The sequence below is a fragment of the Schistocerca americana genome, chromosome 5 (assembly GCF_021461395.2).
Source record: "Schistocerca americana isolate TAMUIC-IGC-003095 chromosome 5, iqSchAmer2.1, whole genome shotgun sequence".
Taxonomy (NCBI): domain Eukaryota; kingdom Metazoa; phylum Arthropoda; class Insecta; order Orthoptera; family Acrididae; genus Schistocerca; species Schistocerca americana.
The window spans coordinates 131,335,898-131,353,896 of NC_060123.1; the positions used below are offsets into that span (position 1 = coordinate 131,335,898).

The 17,999-nt window shown below is 41.1% G+C and overlaps 1 protein-coding gene across 2 annotated transcripts in view; it reads right to left on the bottom strand.

Moving 5' to 3' along the window:
- LOC124615854 (pyruvate dehydrogenase phosphatase regulatory subunit, mitochondrial-like) overlaps positions 1-17,999 on the bottom strand; it is a 168,754-nt gene that overhangs the window by 37,363 nt on the left and 113,392 nt on the right. For both annotated transcript variants that reach the window (XR_006979814.1, XM_047144013.1), the window contains exon 12: positions 6,305-6,453. Coding sequence is in view for 1 of the 2 variants with exons in the window: in XM_047144013.1 (XP_046999969.1) it covers positions 6,305-6,453 (149 nt within the window). In the remaining variant the exon portion in view is untranslated. The remainder of the gene's footprint in view (positions 1-6,304; positions 6,454-17,999) is intronic.

Sequence of the window (17,999 nt, forward strand, 5' to 3'; positions counted from 1 at the left end):
GAATTTGTCTCTCATCTGATGAATACTTCATCCAAAAGCTGACATTCTTCAACAGTATACCTTTCAATTTGTCTGTTTGTCACACAACACTTCCACAATGTGGTGAGTAACAATCTACTTTATTTTTATGCTGCTTAGATATCAGATATTCTTAGCTTTCACTACACATTTTTATACATGACAGATATCTTTTATGTTTTTACAATCAGCCATTTTATGACACTATTGAGATGTAACTATACTATTGTTCTAAAATTTGTCATTTGTTATTGTTAAAATAATCTAATGTCAGAAATTAACCAAGTAGTTCATTTGTATTGGACATTTAAAGAAACTGTGTTGAGGAAAAAACTGAACTTCACATGAAGGTTTTGGTTGAAGATTTCTTATGTTTTTCGCAAAAGCCTCAGGTGGCAACACTGCATTTAGTTCAACTTTTGCTCATCAATCACCCCAGGAAAGATTGTTTATAACTGGGTTGCAGAATTCCATTGTGATCAACCAGAATCAATGTTGTTCCAAGAAACACTGAAGCTGTGCTAAATATGATTGAAGAACATCAGCAAGTGACTTACTGTGAGACATAGGCATCCTCAGGAATATCAAAGACTGCAGTACAGTAGTGAGGTCAGGGTGGTTCGAGTGTTTATTGACCTCATTACAGGTCAAGACGACAATGCAGAATGGTTGCCAGGACAGCAGGTACATAGAACCAACTGGTCAGTTGCCACGGGATCATAGAAACAGTGAGAGATAACAACAATTGATCATAATTTGTACATCAGCCAAAGGCACTGGCTTGCTGTGTCCATGCCCATCAGCGAAGGCTGGCACTTTGATGGTGGTGCTTGCTTAGCTCAGCAGGAGGCGGCCATGGCACAGAGTCACTAGGCTGGACAGAAATGCTGTGTTGTATAAGCCAGATCAGCTGCTCAGTGGGTGCTTAGAACTATGTCAAGCTGGGCAAGTGACAGGTATTCCAGGGCAGCAAACTCCAAAGTAACTGTCTGTGGAGGGCCTAGTGCAGGAGGCAACTGTGCGTGGCTGTGAACCGAGGACACCCCATGTAAGACGCAGCATCGACGGGCAGCAGACATAAGCCTGCATTAGCACAAAGCATACAGACAGAGGGCATGTGGCAGCTCGGTAGCAAGTCAGCCATGGGAGCCACCAGAGTATAGGCTACAAACTGTGGACCCCCTGGGTACGCACCATGAAGTTGGTTTAAGTCAGCCAGCAGTTGGCCCCCTGCAGGAAGGCACCAAGCTCCAATTAGGACCAGATGCATCCCACTGACCCACAGCTAGCAGAGATAGCGTGTAGTAGATGCAGTTAGACAGGGAGACCCACATCAGGGTGACTTCTCAGAGCTGGCTGCTGATGGTGACAGATCCTGCATAGCTGGGGCAAGTGGTATATATGGCTGTTCAATCCACCCTATTGTGATGAGACATCATTTCTGTCTGCTTAAACCATGGAAGCGGTGCAGTGCCAGGCTTGGATGTGACATAATCCAGGTCACTACTGCGACAATGTGACCTCATACTATGCTGATGAACAATGTTCCAGCCAGGGTAGCAAGCAGTGGGGCTTGACAACCCCACTTGCTTCAGTGCCAGGGCAGATGCTTTCATCATGTCAGATCCACAAGGTCCCAGACTAGTATTATATATGAAAATCACTTATTATACAGTTTGCATCTATGTACATTTTCAGTCAGTCTTCTCTTTCAGTACCCCAGTCCAAATTATAACATGCAGTGGCTGGTATATTTAATCTTTAGTTACGTGCTAAGCGTGACTCACTTGGTCGACACATGGTGCACAGGGAGTACAAAAGAATGATGGTTTTCCACCAGAAATAGAGATAGGCTACACAGATGAGTGTCAAAATGAAGATGGTACCTGAGGTTGAAATGCTTATTGCCACAATTCGATGATAGTAATTAGTGATATATTGCTGAATGTACTGAAGCATTTGCTCCATGTTAATACGTCCCTTCTGCACTACTATCAGCTCATTGGAGAGTTAAGCAGGTTGGATTCTAAGGTACTGTTTAAGATGGTCAAGTTTTGGGTAAGTAGTGTATCTAAAAGTTTACCCGCCCATTACAACAGAGAATATGTTATGTCTAAAATCATATCTCTAGTTATGGTAGCTGGAAGGTGGAACGTTGTTTCTGAAATACCATGGTCTTAGCATTTACCAATAAGCCACTATCTCACAGCTCTAACCATACTGTACACTTAGCTTGTGCCTGCTCATAACAATTCACAAACCACTATTGGTTCATATACAGAATATATCCAGTGTGGACTCACTTTCTGGAAATAGGGTTGTGGTGTCAGCATGTCTCCCAGGCATCCTGCCACTTCTGTTCCACTAACATATAACTGCACTTCACAGACTCATGTGGTAGTCTGATAATTTGGGATGGGCATACGGTGCGTTGGCCCCAATGAGAGTTACAAAGTTCATCTGCCTTCATGGTGAAATCAGCAGTACCTCATTGGTCCTGATTGCATGAATTTTCCCAGAGTCTCACATCTATCTGGGAATGGGTGAATTCTATAATATTTGTACTGGGCTTAAATAGTGATAGGTTCCCCCCTCCTTCCCCAACCAGAGGAGGGAATAAACTCTAGCATAGATGGCAGCTCTTCCTGTGCCTTACAAAGGCCATTCAGAAACTGTCTCAGCAACAAAAGGGTAGGGGTTAATTGTTAGTGCACGATGTGATATACGGCTTGCTGTAATTCCACTACCTCAACAAGGGCATCCTCTACACTGCCAGCCAGAGCTTGTAAAGGTCTTGCTACAGTCAACCTGGTATCCAGTAGCTCTAACTAGGGCGTTTTTATGTAACAGTGTAGTTTTGCTGTTAATCCTTGTAGCATTATAGTATTTTTCACAACCCATTGCTCCAGATTTGTTAGTTGTTTTGTGTGCCATTCCGTTAGAGATTTAGCACCTTCCACCTCTTTCTGTAGTTGCATTAGAGTGTCATGAAATCCTTTATGTCATCAGCATTTGCAGTCCTCCCACATCCAACCATCCCCATTTCCATCATCGCACTGTGTGTGACACCAAGTCCACAACTTGCCATAACTGGTCTAAGAGATTTTCATGGGAAGGTCACAGGACCTGATATTCTCCCTGTTTCTCTCCTAATATCTCTTTCTTCCTGGCTTCATGTTACAGTTCTGAGAAAGCTTCTTCCAGCCAACATACTTCATTTCTCACTTACCATGCATCATAAGTTAGTTTTAACATCCACTGGTTACTGTTTAGGATGATGTCTTCCTGCTCAGAGAAAAGTATTCCACCCTGCAGGGGTCACTTTTCCGAGATGCTTACCCCCTTGCAGCTGTAGAGGTGCAGCACTGCAAGAATTATAATGCACCATACTCTACTGATGGTGCTGTACATCATGGGCCACTAGAGTATTTATTGACACCACTGCAAGTTGCAATGACGATGTAGGATGACTGCCAGGGCAGCATGTATGCAGAACCAAGTGGTCAATCATTGTGGAATCATAGAGACAGTGAGTAATAACAAGTTTACTGATAAGAATTTCTGCAGAAGCCAAAGGCATTTTCTGCTGTTAATCCTTGATTAGCTCACTGCTTAGCTGTGATCTGTGCCCAGCAGGATGAGATGGCCATTGATGGGCTAGGTGGAGACAGAGTCGGGGTTGCGAACCGAGACTCCTGGATAGACAACCCGAAGTCGGTTTAAGTCAGCCAGCAGATGGACCCCATCTGGAAGGCACCAGTTCATCTCTTAGCAGCGTCAGGACTAGGTGCAGACATAGCTGCACAGCTAGTGGAAACAGCATCTGGTACTGGCTAAACAGTAAGACCTCACATCAGGTCGACTGGCATAGAGTACTTTTCAGAGATGGCTGTGGATGAGGACAAATACCGCTTACCTAGACCCTGTCTGGCCTAACATCCAACCTGTTGTGACAGAACATTATTTGAGGTTAGGACACGGTGTGATCCGGGTCATCACACACTGTGACAGTCTGACCCTCGTACTATGTGCCATGGACAATGTTCCACCCTTAGCAACTGGCAGCAAGGCTATTCATGTGGCAACCAGACTCTTTTAGTGTCAGTGCAAAGACTTTTGTCATGTCAGCTTGACCTTTTCATCTTCTGGTCGATAAACTTGGTGACAGCTTTCTGCTCACTTCGCTGGAGGTCTCGGATACCAAATCGAAAGGCAGTAGCACAACAGTACATTCAATTTTGCTAGGACATTAACTCTTTCACTGCTCCTAGGGCTGAACATCCTGCCCTGCCTAGCTAGCTAATGGGGGAAATGTACTGTGGGCCTTGCCAATGGACAGCTGACACAGCCCGACAACCGCTGTACGCTACAGCCACAATAGACTAATTACACGATCCAGAGTGCATAGAACCTGTCTTCAATAATACTCTTTATAAAATCTGTATCACACTGCACTCTCATAGTAGTTACAGTTTCTGATAACTGTGAAAGAGAGCTTCAAAACAAAATTCAAGCTTTCTGTTAAAAGTTTATCCTGAGCTGAGAAAAACTTATTTTAGAAAAACCATAACAACTTTTTAATTTGTGATTGTAAAATTCTGTAACTTGAGATTTACACTACCAAAATATATGCATGTAACCTACTAAAACTTCATTAACATCAGACAAATACATTCCAAGATACATGGTTTTAAAGTGAGCAGTTCCTGAAGACACCCAAAACTCAGACCATCTCCTGCTTCTTGCAGCAGCAAGTTTTGCTAAGAAACTGTACATATTTTGCTGCAGTTTTCACCTTTTCAAACAGCTGATATGCCAGTTCTGTATGACAATTCATGCTCTGTCAGATTATATATGTTCATATCATGTGTACTTTGTAGATTAGGAAATTAAATTACATTTACTTGGCTGTATCCAACATTTTCTGTTCCATATTGTTGCACTGTTTGCTTTCTGCAACATTTGATATGTTACTTCTAGAGGATAATTCATGCCCTTTCAGATTATATGAGGTTTGTATCATGTGTAGCTTGCAGATTAGGAAATCAAATTTCATCTGTTTGGCAGTGCTTGTCATTTGCTGTCTGATGGGCAGCGAGTTTTGTTGAGAAACTGCACACATTTTGTTGCACTGTTTGCCTTTTGCAACATCTGATATGTCAGTTCTGTGGGATAATTCATTCCCCTTTCAGATTATGTATGTTGATATTGTTTGTACTTACTAGATTAGGAAATCAGAGTTCATTTGTTTAGCTGTGCACATTGTTTTCTGCTCCAGGCACCAGCACATATTTGCTGCTCTGTTCTCCTTTTTTAACATCTGATAGATCTGTTCATTAGGATAATTAACACCCTACAGAATATATATAAACTATCCTGAGAAAATCTATTAACAATTTTCCTTTCCATTGGGCCAACAACATAGCCTACATCAGTATAGTATCAGTATAGTATGATAATGAATGTTCCAAAACTAGTTGCAATAAGGTAACATATTTTTTAAATATTTTACATGGCAGGCCTGTTTCAGCTTATTGGCATTATCAGGTTATGTCTAGCTGGAAGTGACAACTGTATTGCATCTGTAGTAAATTTTTTCTGTCATGTCTTGGTAAGTATTTTATTTTTGTGGTTACAAATTGTAAAATATGTTCTTATCAAAATACCTAACAAAAACATATTTTACATTTCATAGCTACAAAAAATAATATACTTACCAAGGCATGACAGAAAAAATTTACTACAGATGCAATGTATATGGTTGTCACTTCCAATTAGATGTCACTTGATAACTGCAATAAGCCATAACAGGCCTGTCATGTAACATCTTTAAAAAATATATATTACTTTATTGTAGATAGTTTTGGGGCATTCATTTTCATTTCATCTATTAATAAAGTTTCAAGAACTGAACCCCTTTGCATCACTCACATAGGGATGGTGAAGATAGCAAGAATAATTATTGCATGTACAGAGGCATTCAAACAATTTTTCTTCCCATGCTCCATATGCGAATGAAATGGGAAGAAACCCTAATAACTGGTACAATGGTCTGTCCCCTCTGCCATGCACATCAAGCTGGTTTGCAGAGTATAGATGTACATGTAGATGTAGATGTAAATGTAGATGTGGATATTGTAAGGAGCTCCTATTTGTCAATTGCCTGAAGATGATGAGTAGACGCTGTGTTGAAATACCACAGAGCTTCAATGACACCACCTGATGCAATGGCCAAGTTCCTCGATAACATTATGTAGACTCTGAAATAGCACAAAAAGTTCCTTACCTGTTATCAGTTTTTCGAACTAACATGCAGTCATTTTCATAACCACCTCTTTCATTCTGCATTCCAGTATGAGATATACCACCTACTGGAATATTGACATCATTAGAGCAAAGCTTTTGGAGATAGTCAACAACTTCAGTGCCAGAAGACTGTAAAAATAAAAATAAATTTTTATATTCATTGAAACAAATATTCAGTATACTTAGTGATATAATAATACAAGTCCATATAGATTTTACTGATACTACAATTTATGAAATACTTCAGAAATGGCAAGCGGCAATTAAAACAAACAGCAATGATATTAGTAGACTGACATGAAGGAGTTTATTTATTTATTTATTCCATGTGATCTGATGGTACACAGTGTGTTGCAGATGTCGGAAAATATCGGTTAACATTATTAACATATAGTATCCTAATGTATTACATTGTTCAATGTTTTCAATTCAACACAAATAGCAAGATTACTGTTCTAAGTATTCACTTACAGAGTAAAAACAGTGACACAACAAATATGACTTCACGGTTTTGCTAAATTTTATGTTGTCTTCGATGGACTTAATACTACTGGGAAGATTGTTGAACAGTTGGAGGCCCACGTGGAAAGCTCCCTTTTTACACAGTTGAATATTTGTACGTAAAACTTGCAGATTTGAGTTTTTCCTGGTGTTGTGTTTATGTATTTAATTATTTTTTACAACTCTGGTGTCAGTTGGCACTATGCGGTTTCTGAAAAATTTTAGAATCTCGAGAATGTATAGGCAAGGCAGTGTAAGGGTTTCCAACTTCCTGAAGATGGGTTTCCAGGAGTCTCTGGGTTTGCTCCCAGCAGTAATCCTCATTGCTCTCTTCTGGATTTTGGATGTGCTCAGAGCAGTTGGAGAATTTCCTTAGAATATCACACCATATTTTAGGTGGGCTTGTATGTAAGCGTAGTACGTGCTGGTTAATGTTTTCAGGCTAGCACATGATTCCAGTACACTCAATGCATAACAGCCAGTACTAATTCTGACATTTACCTTTCCTGTTTGTGTATTCCATTTCAGGTTATCTTGAACCCACAGACCCAGGAATTTGAAAACAGTGTCGGTATCTATTGGCTGGTTATTTACAGTGACAAATGGCTGAGAAGAATTTGCATTTTGTGTTGTGTGAAAGTTCATGGAAGCTGTCTTTTTGGTGTTGATAGTTAATCTGCTGATTTTAGCCCAGTTGCTGAGTTGTTCAGTGGCCAAGTTCACAGCTTTTTGCACAGCCTCTGTATTCTCCCCTTTGAGGAGTATGGTTGTGTCATCAGCAAATATTATTGTTTTGTGTGGATCTACATTCAGGCTCAAGTCATTAATATACAGGAGGAAAAGTAGGGGTCCCAATACTGAGCCCTGTGGAACACCTTGCTTTACAGTTCTATTACTTGATAGGATTTCGGTTATTGAGTTGCTTTGTCTATTGGTGTATTTCATGCTGACTCTCTGCATCCGACTGGTTAGGAATGTAGCAATCCAATTGATTGCAATTCCTCTGATACGATAGCGTTCTATTTTTTACAGCAATATTTTGTGATCAACAGTGTCAAAAGCCTTTGACAGATCCAGAAATATGCCTGTTATGGGTTGTTTTCTATCTAACAGATCTAACAGAGTATTTATGCAGTCATATACTGCAGTTTCAGTAGATTTGTTGCTTCTGAACCCATGTTGAGCAAAACTTAATAAATCTTTTTTTTTTTTTTTTTCAGTGAAGTCCATCATTTTTTGTACATTATTTTTTCAACAAAAGCAAAACGAGGATAATGGAATGTAGTCGAATTAAGTCAGGTGATGCTGAGGGAATTAGATTAGGAAATGAGACACTTAAAGTAGTAAAGGAGTTTTGCTATTTGGGGAGCAAAATAACTGATGCTGGTCGAAGTAGAGAGGATATAAAATGTAGACTGACAATGGCAAGGAAAGCGTTTCTGAAGAAGAGAAATTTGTTAACATTGAGTACAGATTTAAGTGTCAGGAAGTCGTTTCTGAAGGTATTTGTATGGAGTGTAGCCATGTATGGAAGTGAAACATGGACGATAAATAGTTTGGACAAGAAGAGAATAGAAGCTTTTGAAATGTGGTGCTACAGAAGAATGCTGAAGATTAGATGGGTAGATCACATAACAATGAGGAGGTATTGAATAGGATTGGGGAGAAGAGAAATTTGTGGCACAACTTGACTAGAAGAAGGGATCGGTTGGTAGGACATGTTCTGAGACATCAAGGGATCACCAATTTAGTATTGGTGGGCAGCGTGGAGGGTAAAAATCATAGAGGGAGACCAAGAGATGAATACACTAAGCAGATTCAGAAGGATGTAGGCTGCAGTAGTTACTGGGAGATGAAGAAGCTTGCACAGGATAGAGTAGCATGGAGAGCTGCATCAAACCAGTCTCAGGACTGAAGACCACAACAACAACATTTTTTCAAAAACTTTAGGAAAGCAGGATGAGATTGAGATAGGCCTGTAGTTATTCATATCTTTATTATCACCTTCTTTGAAGACAGGAATTATTTTAGAAAGTTTCAGATCTTCAGGGAAAATACCTGCCTGGAAAGAACATTCACAGACGTGAGTTAATGGTTCAGCAATTGTGTGTGTACACAATTTTCAATTACAGCTGCTGGGATACCACCGATTCCAGCTGATATGAATTTTTTTAACTCTCTGAGGGCTTTTGCAACATCACTTTCAGTGACTTTGGTAATGAAAATTGACTCTGTACATGTGTGATATTTTTGGTTTGCTGGTTGGTAATTTGTGTTAGGATTATTTTTGACAAATTTTTCAGCTATGCTTGTAAAGAAATTGTTGAAAGAGTTCACCACAACTTCAGGATTAGATAAAGATTCATTGTTGAGTTTGATTTCTATGTTCGTGTGTGTAGCTTTCATTTCCCCTCTTTCCCTTTTTATGATATTCCCACATTGCTTTTACTTTATTGCTGGATTTATCAATGTACTCATCATTTTGCATCCTTTTTGCTTGTCTTATCACTCTTCTTAGGATATGTGTGTAGTTTTTATAGTATTCTGTTAGTTGGGGGGAGTCACTACTTTGTTTAAATAACATGTATGTAACACCCAGAACTGATTGTGGCCACATGATTCTGAGTTGAGAGGAAGGTTTGAAGTAGAGTCTCTGAAGATTCTGTGAAAATCTATCTTGTACCTTCCTAAATTTGCCAAATAAAATTGAAAAAACTCTGCCTAAATGGTTTAGGGGTGCATTGTGTGTCAGAAACTGCTACCCAAGTAGCTGACTGTGTGTGAGGTGTACAAAGGTTTTTCTTAGATTAAGCAATTGTCCATTAATCTATGTAATGGCAGCTGTTCAAGATCCCAAAATATTAATGTAATACCTGAAGAAATGCCCCCCCCCCCCCCAAAATAAGGCTATTGAAATACTACTGATCAACTGACAAACTATTCACAACAAAGTACTCATGTCTGAAGCCCTCCTAAACTGTATAATCTGACCCATTCCACTTCCACGAAGGCACAAATTCACAATGGAACTTTTGAATTTTCAGAAGACATTGTGTGAATGAATGAATGTTCATGATAGCAGGGACCCTTCAGTGTACAGCTTCTGTAAAGAAACTTCTAAATTAATGTTGACTGCTCCACAGTAGGTGTAAATCAAAGATGCTATAGGAAGCTCATTTGGATGTCATAAGGGCAATGCGTGAATCTTTCAATGACTCCTGTAGCAGAATCTTATCGAAAGACCTCTCACAAAGTGCCAAGAAATTCTGCTCGTATATAAGACTGTCAGTGGCACCAAAGTCATTATTCAGACACTCATGGATGACTCCGGAACTTACATTCAGGAATGCAAAGCAAAAGCTGAAATGCTGTACTTTGTCTTCAAATATTCCTTTACAAAATAAGATACAAGAGTGCTGCTGTAACCCATAAGTTACTACACCTACCACCCACAGCAAACGTAAGTCGTGCCACTACGGCAAGTGTAGTATGTACTGACACCCAATCGGTGCATCCATAACTACCTGAGGCAGCTGCCAATGTCAGCTCAGTCACTGACTGCTGTCACCACATCTGCCACACACATGCAGTCCTACACCAGCAACACCTCTTGTGGACAGCATCATTATAAAGGCATGCACAGGACTCTGGGCCCTCAGTTGTCAAACGTGCTCAAGATGTGTAAACTACTTTCTTTGTATTCTTGTTGATGTTGTCTGTGACCAAGTAAATTGTATCTCTTTTACTGCCCTGTGTTATCTTGTGTTCCCAGTCAGAGAAAGCTGTGTCCCTGTTTAATTTTTACACCACTTCAGAGATACTGGAATCATTGTCAGATTCTGTACTGATTTCCCAGCTGAGGTACACCTCCTCATAACTACAACAGACAGAAAATCAGCTGAACAAAAAACTGTGCCCAATGCTTGGAAGAAAGTATGGATCACATCTGTTTACATAAAACTAAGTCCAACACCACTGTCATCCATGTGTAGTAGAATCTTAGAAAATATCATGAGCTATCTCAAACTGAATGATCTGCTCAATGTAGTTTTGAAACATAAGTGTTGGTTTTAGGGTATTTAAGTAATTTTCTCAATCTCTGTAACTATAATAGATAAAAATCTGAAATTTTGACAGGATCCTTTCCTTAATAATAAAAGATTGTGTACCAAGTTTGAACAAAATCAGATAATAATTACTATGGTTTATTTAGATTTGTAGGGGGTATGAATTTGTGTAGCACTAAATGTTACTTGAGACCGTTATCACGGCTGGTAATGTCACCTGCTCTGTGAGTCAGAACAAAGAAAAAAGGTAGCCATCCTGAAGCCATCGTGCTACACGGTTGCATGCCTTACTACACAGAATGTTATTTCATAATTACTTGCTACATAGCAGTGTGCCTGAAGGAAGGGTGTTAGAACTCATTATTAATTTTATATGTTAATGACCTGCCACACAATATTAATAGCAACCTCAGACTTTTGCCAGATGATTCAGTTATCTACAATGAAGCACTGTGTGAAAAATTAGACATATTGAGTTTCAGACAGACACAACAAGAAGACTGTTACAAATTCAGCTTTTGCGCACAGTCTTCTTCAGAAAAGAAAAGAAAAAGAAAACACATGCATTGGGAGTCTGTGGGGGAAGGGAGGGTTGAAAGAAACAGGGAGTGGATAAGGAGAGGGAAGAGAAGGGGAAAAAGCCCAGTGGCTGCAATGGCAGAGAATGATGCACAATGAGAGTGAGAGGACATACACTGGCAAGAGGTGTAGGAGAAAGGATGTTGAAACTGTTAGGTGGAGGGTTATTGTAGGTTGAGACCAGGATAATTTTTGGAGTGAAGAATGTGCGCAGTTCAGAACAGGTGGTGGAGGGGAGGAACCACGTGGTCGAGGTTGTAAGCAGCCAGTGAAATCAGTAGTGAGCAGCTATTTATCTTTTCATAATATTGTTGATATTCCTATTGACTTTCCATTGCCTGAAAAAAGCTACACAAATATTCTGTCAGACCTTATAAGCTATCAAAGAGTTGAAAAGATTGGCAACTCACTTTAATTTTCAGGAATGTATAAATGTGCACTTCACAAAATAAAATCAAACAATGGAAACTCCAGGTAGGAATGTCAACAATGTACAAAAACACAGATTGCTAGTTACCGTAAAGAAGACATGTTAAGTTGCAGACAGGCAAAAATTAAAGGTGCTCACAAAAAGCTTTTGGCCACAGCCTTCATCAGTCAAACACACACACACACACACACACACACACACACACACACACAAAAGCAAGCATACCTCAGGCACACACAATCACCAACTAAACCATCTCGAGCCAAAATGCAAGCAGCAATCTCGAAGGGGCGGGTAAGGGAAAGGGATAAGAGTGTACAGATAGAGAGAGAGGAATGCTGTCTGGTGGAGTATACAGGGACTACACTGCCAACAGGCACAGTGTCAGGAGGTTGTGAGGCAGGGTGGTGGGGAAAAAGGAGCAAAAAAGGAGGAAAAAAGCAGAGGAGTGATGAAAGATGGGCAGATGCGTTGGCAGACTGCTGCAAATAAAGAGGGTGGGAGATGAGAATGGGGAGGAGATGGCAGGACAGAGGGGGTGAAAACTATTGGGTGGAGGGTGTGGAGACAGTATGTTACTGTAAGCTGAGGCTTGGATAGTTACGGGAGCAGAGAATGTGTTGTAAGAATAATGCCCATCTATATAGTTCAGGAAAGGTAGGTGGAGGGAAGGATTCAGGAGGTTCAGGTAGTGCAGCAGCCATTGAAATCTAGTGTGTTATGTTCAGCTGCATTTTGTACCATAGAGTGGTCTACCTTACTCTTGGCCACAGTTGGCGGTGGCAGTTCATCCTGGTGGACAGCTGGTTAGTAGTAGTTACCAATATAGAAAGCTATGCAATGACTGCAGCAGAGCTGCTAAATGACATGGCTGCTTTCACAGGTGGCCCGGCCCCTGATGGAGTAGGGTAAACCCGTGACAGGACTGGAATAGGATGTGCTGGGTTGGTGGATTGGGCAGGTTTTGCACCCGGTCTTCCACAGGGATACGGTACTTGTGGCAAGGGGCTGGGAGAGGGAGTGGCAAATGGATGGACTAGGATGTTACGGAGGTTGGGTGGGCAATGGAACACCACTTGAGGAGGGGTGGGAAGTTCTTGGGTAGGATGTCCCTCGTTTCAGGGCAAGATGATACGTAATCAAAGCCCTGGCGAAGAATGTGGTTCAGTTGTTTCCGTCCGGGATGGTACTGGATGATGAAGGGGACACTCCTTTGTGGCTGTTTCTTGGGGGTGGTGGGAGGATTAGGAGTGTGAGGGAAAATGGCACAGGAGATCTGATTGTGGACTAGGTCTGGGGGTAGTGCCTGTCTGTGAAGGCCTTGGTGAGACCCTCAGCATACTGAGCAAGGGAGTTTTTGTCACAGCAGAGATGCTGTCCCTGGAGGACCAGGCTATATGGAAGGGATTTTTTGCTCCTTCTTCTTCTTCTTTTTCCTCCCCACCTCCCTGCCTCACAACCTCCTGAAGCTGTGCCTGTTGGTAGTATAGTCCCTGAACACTCCACCAGACAGCGTTCTCCTGTCTCCCCACCCGTACGCTAATATCCCTTCCCCTTCTGCCCCTCCACATTGCCAGTTGCATCCCAATTGATGTTGTATTCTGGCCCAAGACACTGGAGTTGGCAGTCATGTGTGTGTGTGATGTGTGCTTGCTTGTGTGTGTGTGTGTGTGTGTGTGTGTGTGTGTGTGTGAATAGTGTATGTGTCTCTCTTTGACTGACGAAGGCTGTGGCCGAAAACTTTATGTGAGTGTCTTTTAATTGTGCCTGTCTGGAACTTGACATGTCTTCTTTACAGTAATAGTAATCTCTTTTTCCTACATTTTAGTATCAATGACTACATTATAAATCTCTCAAAATTGGCTCAGCCACCTCATATAAATATCTGGGTGCAAAAACTGCAGCAGTGTGAAATGACCAAGAATGCTCAATACACAGTAAAAAAGCTGGCAGACTTTGGTTTATTGATAGGATACTATGGAAACATTCAACCTACAATTCTCTTAGAATATTGCTCAGAAGGTACACACATAATGGCAGCATGGAAGGTCACAGGTTTGTCTGACACACAGGAGAGTGTCACAGAAATGCTGGAAAACCTGAACATGCAGATTCTTGGAAACAGACACCATCTACTCCATGACACATCATAAGCCACCTTATCCTGAAGACATGTTTTGTTATGCACCAAAACTTTTGTTGTTTTTAGTGGGATATACTGATCCTACAGTGTTCACCTTTGGTACACTTGTGTAGAAGGGGTCACAAAACTAGTTAATGGCAAAATCTGTGCATTTTGCACATGTATTTACACATAATTAAGTACATAAGCAGAGTTTTTGTACTGCCTTTGTGTTTGAATAAAATCACATGTGAAAAATTTATTTCATACTACAGTGTCAGTTGTAATCTACATTTGTGCTTTGTACAATTATGGCAGTAGTATTCTCATGAAAAATAACAACCTTGTGATGGTGCCTTACACTCAGACCACCGATGGCCATCATACTGTCCATAACTACCGTTATTCCACACGGATTCTCCCACAATGTAGTTTGACCTCAGCGAGTGTTTGACGTCAGCCAGTGGCATCACTGGAGATGACGAGAACATGGACACACTTCTTAACCACTTCAGAGACTGTGTGGATCTTAGTAGTGACGTGCTTTTAGTCATTCTGGCTTCTCACGAATATGAAACTGCCAAGACACTACAGCTACAACACTAACATGAACGCCTGACCAACAGCTATATCTCATCATCAACAAGACTACTTTGGGCAACAGCATGGTGTCTTTGCTCTGTCACAGCATGTGAGTTGTAATTGATCTAGCACTCCTGCCTGATCACACACTATGGACACTTTGGCTCCTAAAACTGCCAGAGAACATCCAAACAATGATGCTAGAGATGAGAAGGCACTGCTGGAGTTTAAACTTCAACTCACTGACACAATGCAGGGATTATCACAACACTGCATTCTAATCAAAAACCAACGGTTGCCACGCTGCACACAGTATGCCTGCAATGAAACCAATTTTTCACGATCCAGCTCGAGCTGTCCTGACATTCCACGCAGCCACAAACTGCCTGACAACAGTCGGACTGACTGAACTGGGCCATGCTCCCGGTCTCTACCACCCTGAGCACCCCTCACAGCTTTGGCGGACAACAGTCACCTACCGTGTCAGCTAAGATTGCTGACAGCTGGCGATGACCCAGACTCTGTGCATAAACAAAAGTCGTGCCAACCAAGTGCACTGCCTGCTTCCACACCCATAACAACACTATTGCTGGATTCACATCAGATTTGAGCAGGATGCACAATACTGCAGACGACCATGAAGCTACCTGACATAGGCATACTATGCCACTCATCATCAACAAGACGCCTCTGCACACCACAACAACACAGCACCGACTTAGCGATTCAATGGACTGATGTTCCCCAACTATTAGTCCATGACAAGCACCTGCATACATATTTCCTTGTTGATACCAGCACTGATGCGAGCATTCCACCACCTGCTCTTGCATCTGCTATACTGTTACTGTTGCCACTGTAACTGGGCGTGGCCAATGACACTGTGATCGCAGTTGCGGGAACTGCACACATCACCTCGGCATAGCTAAGCAAGTACCTTGAACATTCTTAGTGGCAGAGATAGTGGGACCAGTCCTGGGAACCAACTTTTTCTGGCACTACCACCTACTGCTGGATTTAAATCACACCCTCCTCATACAACGGGGCGGTTGCCACCGCTCGATGCATTACTCAACCTGAAGCTACAAACCGAAGCACTTTGCAACCAGCTATGCTTAAAGGCAGCTGAGTTAATAACCAGTATCAAAACTGATATAGGGATTAGTGAACACAGGGTTGTCATAGCAATATTGAATATTGTAGTCCCCAAATCCTCGGAAAAAAAGCGAAAAATATAGCTATTCAAATAAGCAGATAAAAATTCACTTGACGCCTTCCTGAGAGACAATCTCCACTCATTCCAAATTAATAATATAAGTGTAGACCAGATGTGGCTTGAATTTAAAGAAATAGTATCGGCAGCAATTGAGAGGTTTACACCAAATAAACTAACAGACGATGGAGCTGATCCTCCTTGGTACACAAAATGGGTTAGAACACTGTTGCAGAAACAATGAAACAAACATGCCAAACTTAAACAGACACAAAGATTGGCGATCTTTTACAGAAGCTCGAAACTTAGCGCAGAGTTCAATGCAAGACGCCTTTAACAGTTTCCACAATGAAACTTTGTCTTGAAACCTGCAGAAAACCCAAAGAGACTCTGGTCGTATGTGAAGTAAATTAGTGGCAAGTAACAATTAGTGCCTTCTCTGCGTGATAACAATGGAGATACTATCAAAGACAGTGCTGCCTAAGCAGATTTACTAAACATAGCCTTCCGAAACGCCTTCACAAAAGAAAACGAAGTAAATATTCCAGAATTTGAGTCGAGAACAGCTGCAGCATGAGTAATGTAGAAGTAAATATCTTCGAAGTAGTGAAGCAACTCAAATCACTTAATAAAAGCAAGTCTTCTGGTCCAGACTGTATACCAATTAGGTTCCTTTTGGAGTATGCTGATGCATTAGCTCCATACTTAACAACCATATACAACTGTTCGCTCGACAAAAGATTCGTACCCAAAGACCGGAAAGTTGCACAGGTCACACCAATATTCAAGAAAGGTAGTAGGAGTAATCCACTAAATTACAGGCCCATATCATTAACGTCGATATGCAGCAGGATTTTAGAACATATATTCTGTTCGAACATTATGAATTACCTCGAAGGAAACAGTCTATTGACACACAGTCAACATGGGTTTAGAAAACATCGTTCCTGTGAAACACAACTAGCTCTTTATTCACATGAAGTGCTGAGTACTATTGACAAGGGATTCCAGATCAATTCCGTATTCCTGGATTTCCGGAGGGCTTTTGACACTGTACCACACAAGCGGCTCGTGGTAAAATTGCGTGCTTATGGAATATCGTCTCAGTTATGTGACTGGATTTGCGATTTCCTGTCAAAGAGGTCACAGTTCGTAGTAATTACCGGAAAGTCATAGAGTGAAACAGAAGTGATTTCAGGCGTTCTGCAAGGTAGCGTTATAGGCCCTTTGCTGTTCCTTATCTATATAAATGATTTGGGAGACAATCTGAGCTACTGTCTTCGGTTGTTTGCAGATGACACTGATGTTTATCGACTAATAAAGCCATCAGAGATCAAAATAAACTGCAAAACGATTTAGAAAAAATATCTGAATGGTGCAAGAAGTGGCAGTTGACCATAAATAACGAAAAGTGTGAGGTCATCCACATGAGTGCTAAAAGGAACTCATTAAAATGTGGTTACACGATAAAGCAGTCTAATCTAAAAGCCGTAAATTCAACTAAATACCTAGGTAATTTAAATTGGAAAGAACACATAGAAAATGTTCTGGGGAAGGCTAACCAAAGGTTGCGTTTTCTTGGCAGGACACTTAGAAAATGTAACAGACCTACTAAGGAGACTGCCTACACTACGCTTGTCCGTCCTCTTTTAGAATACTGCTGCGCTGTGTGGGATGCTTACCAGGTAGGACTGACAGGGTACACTGAAAAATTTCAAAGAAAGGCAGGGCATTTTGTATTATCGTGAAATATGGGAGAGTGTGTCACAGAAATGATACAGGATTTGGGCTGGAAAACATTAAAAGAAAGGCGTTTTTCGTTGCGACGGAATCTTCTCAGGAAATTCCAATCACCAACTTTCTCCTCTGAATGTGAAATTATTTTGTAGACACCGACCTACATAGGGCGGAATGATCACCATGACAAAATAAGGGAAATCAGAGCTTATACAAAAAGATATGGGTATTCATTCTTTCCGTGCGCTATACAAGATTGGGATAATAGAGAATTGTGAAGGTGGTTCGATGAACCCTCTGCCAGGCACTTAAATGTGATTTGTAGAGTATCCATGTAGATGTAGATGTAGAGTATTCATCATTACATCATGACAACCAGGTCACATGCCTCACCGATAAACAACTATGGAGATGAACCATGGACAGCACCCATCACTACATGCA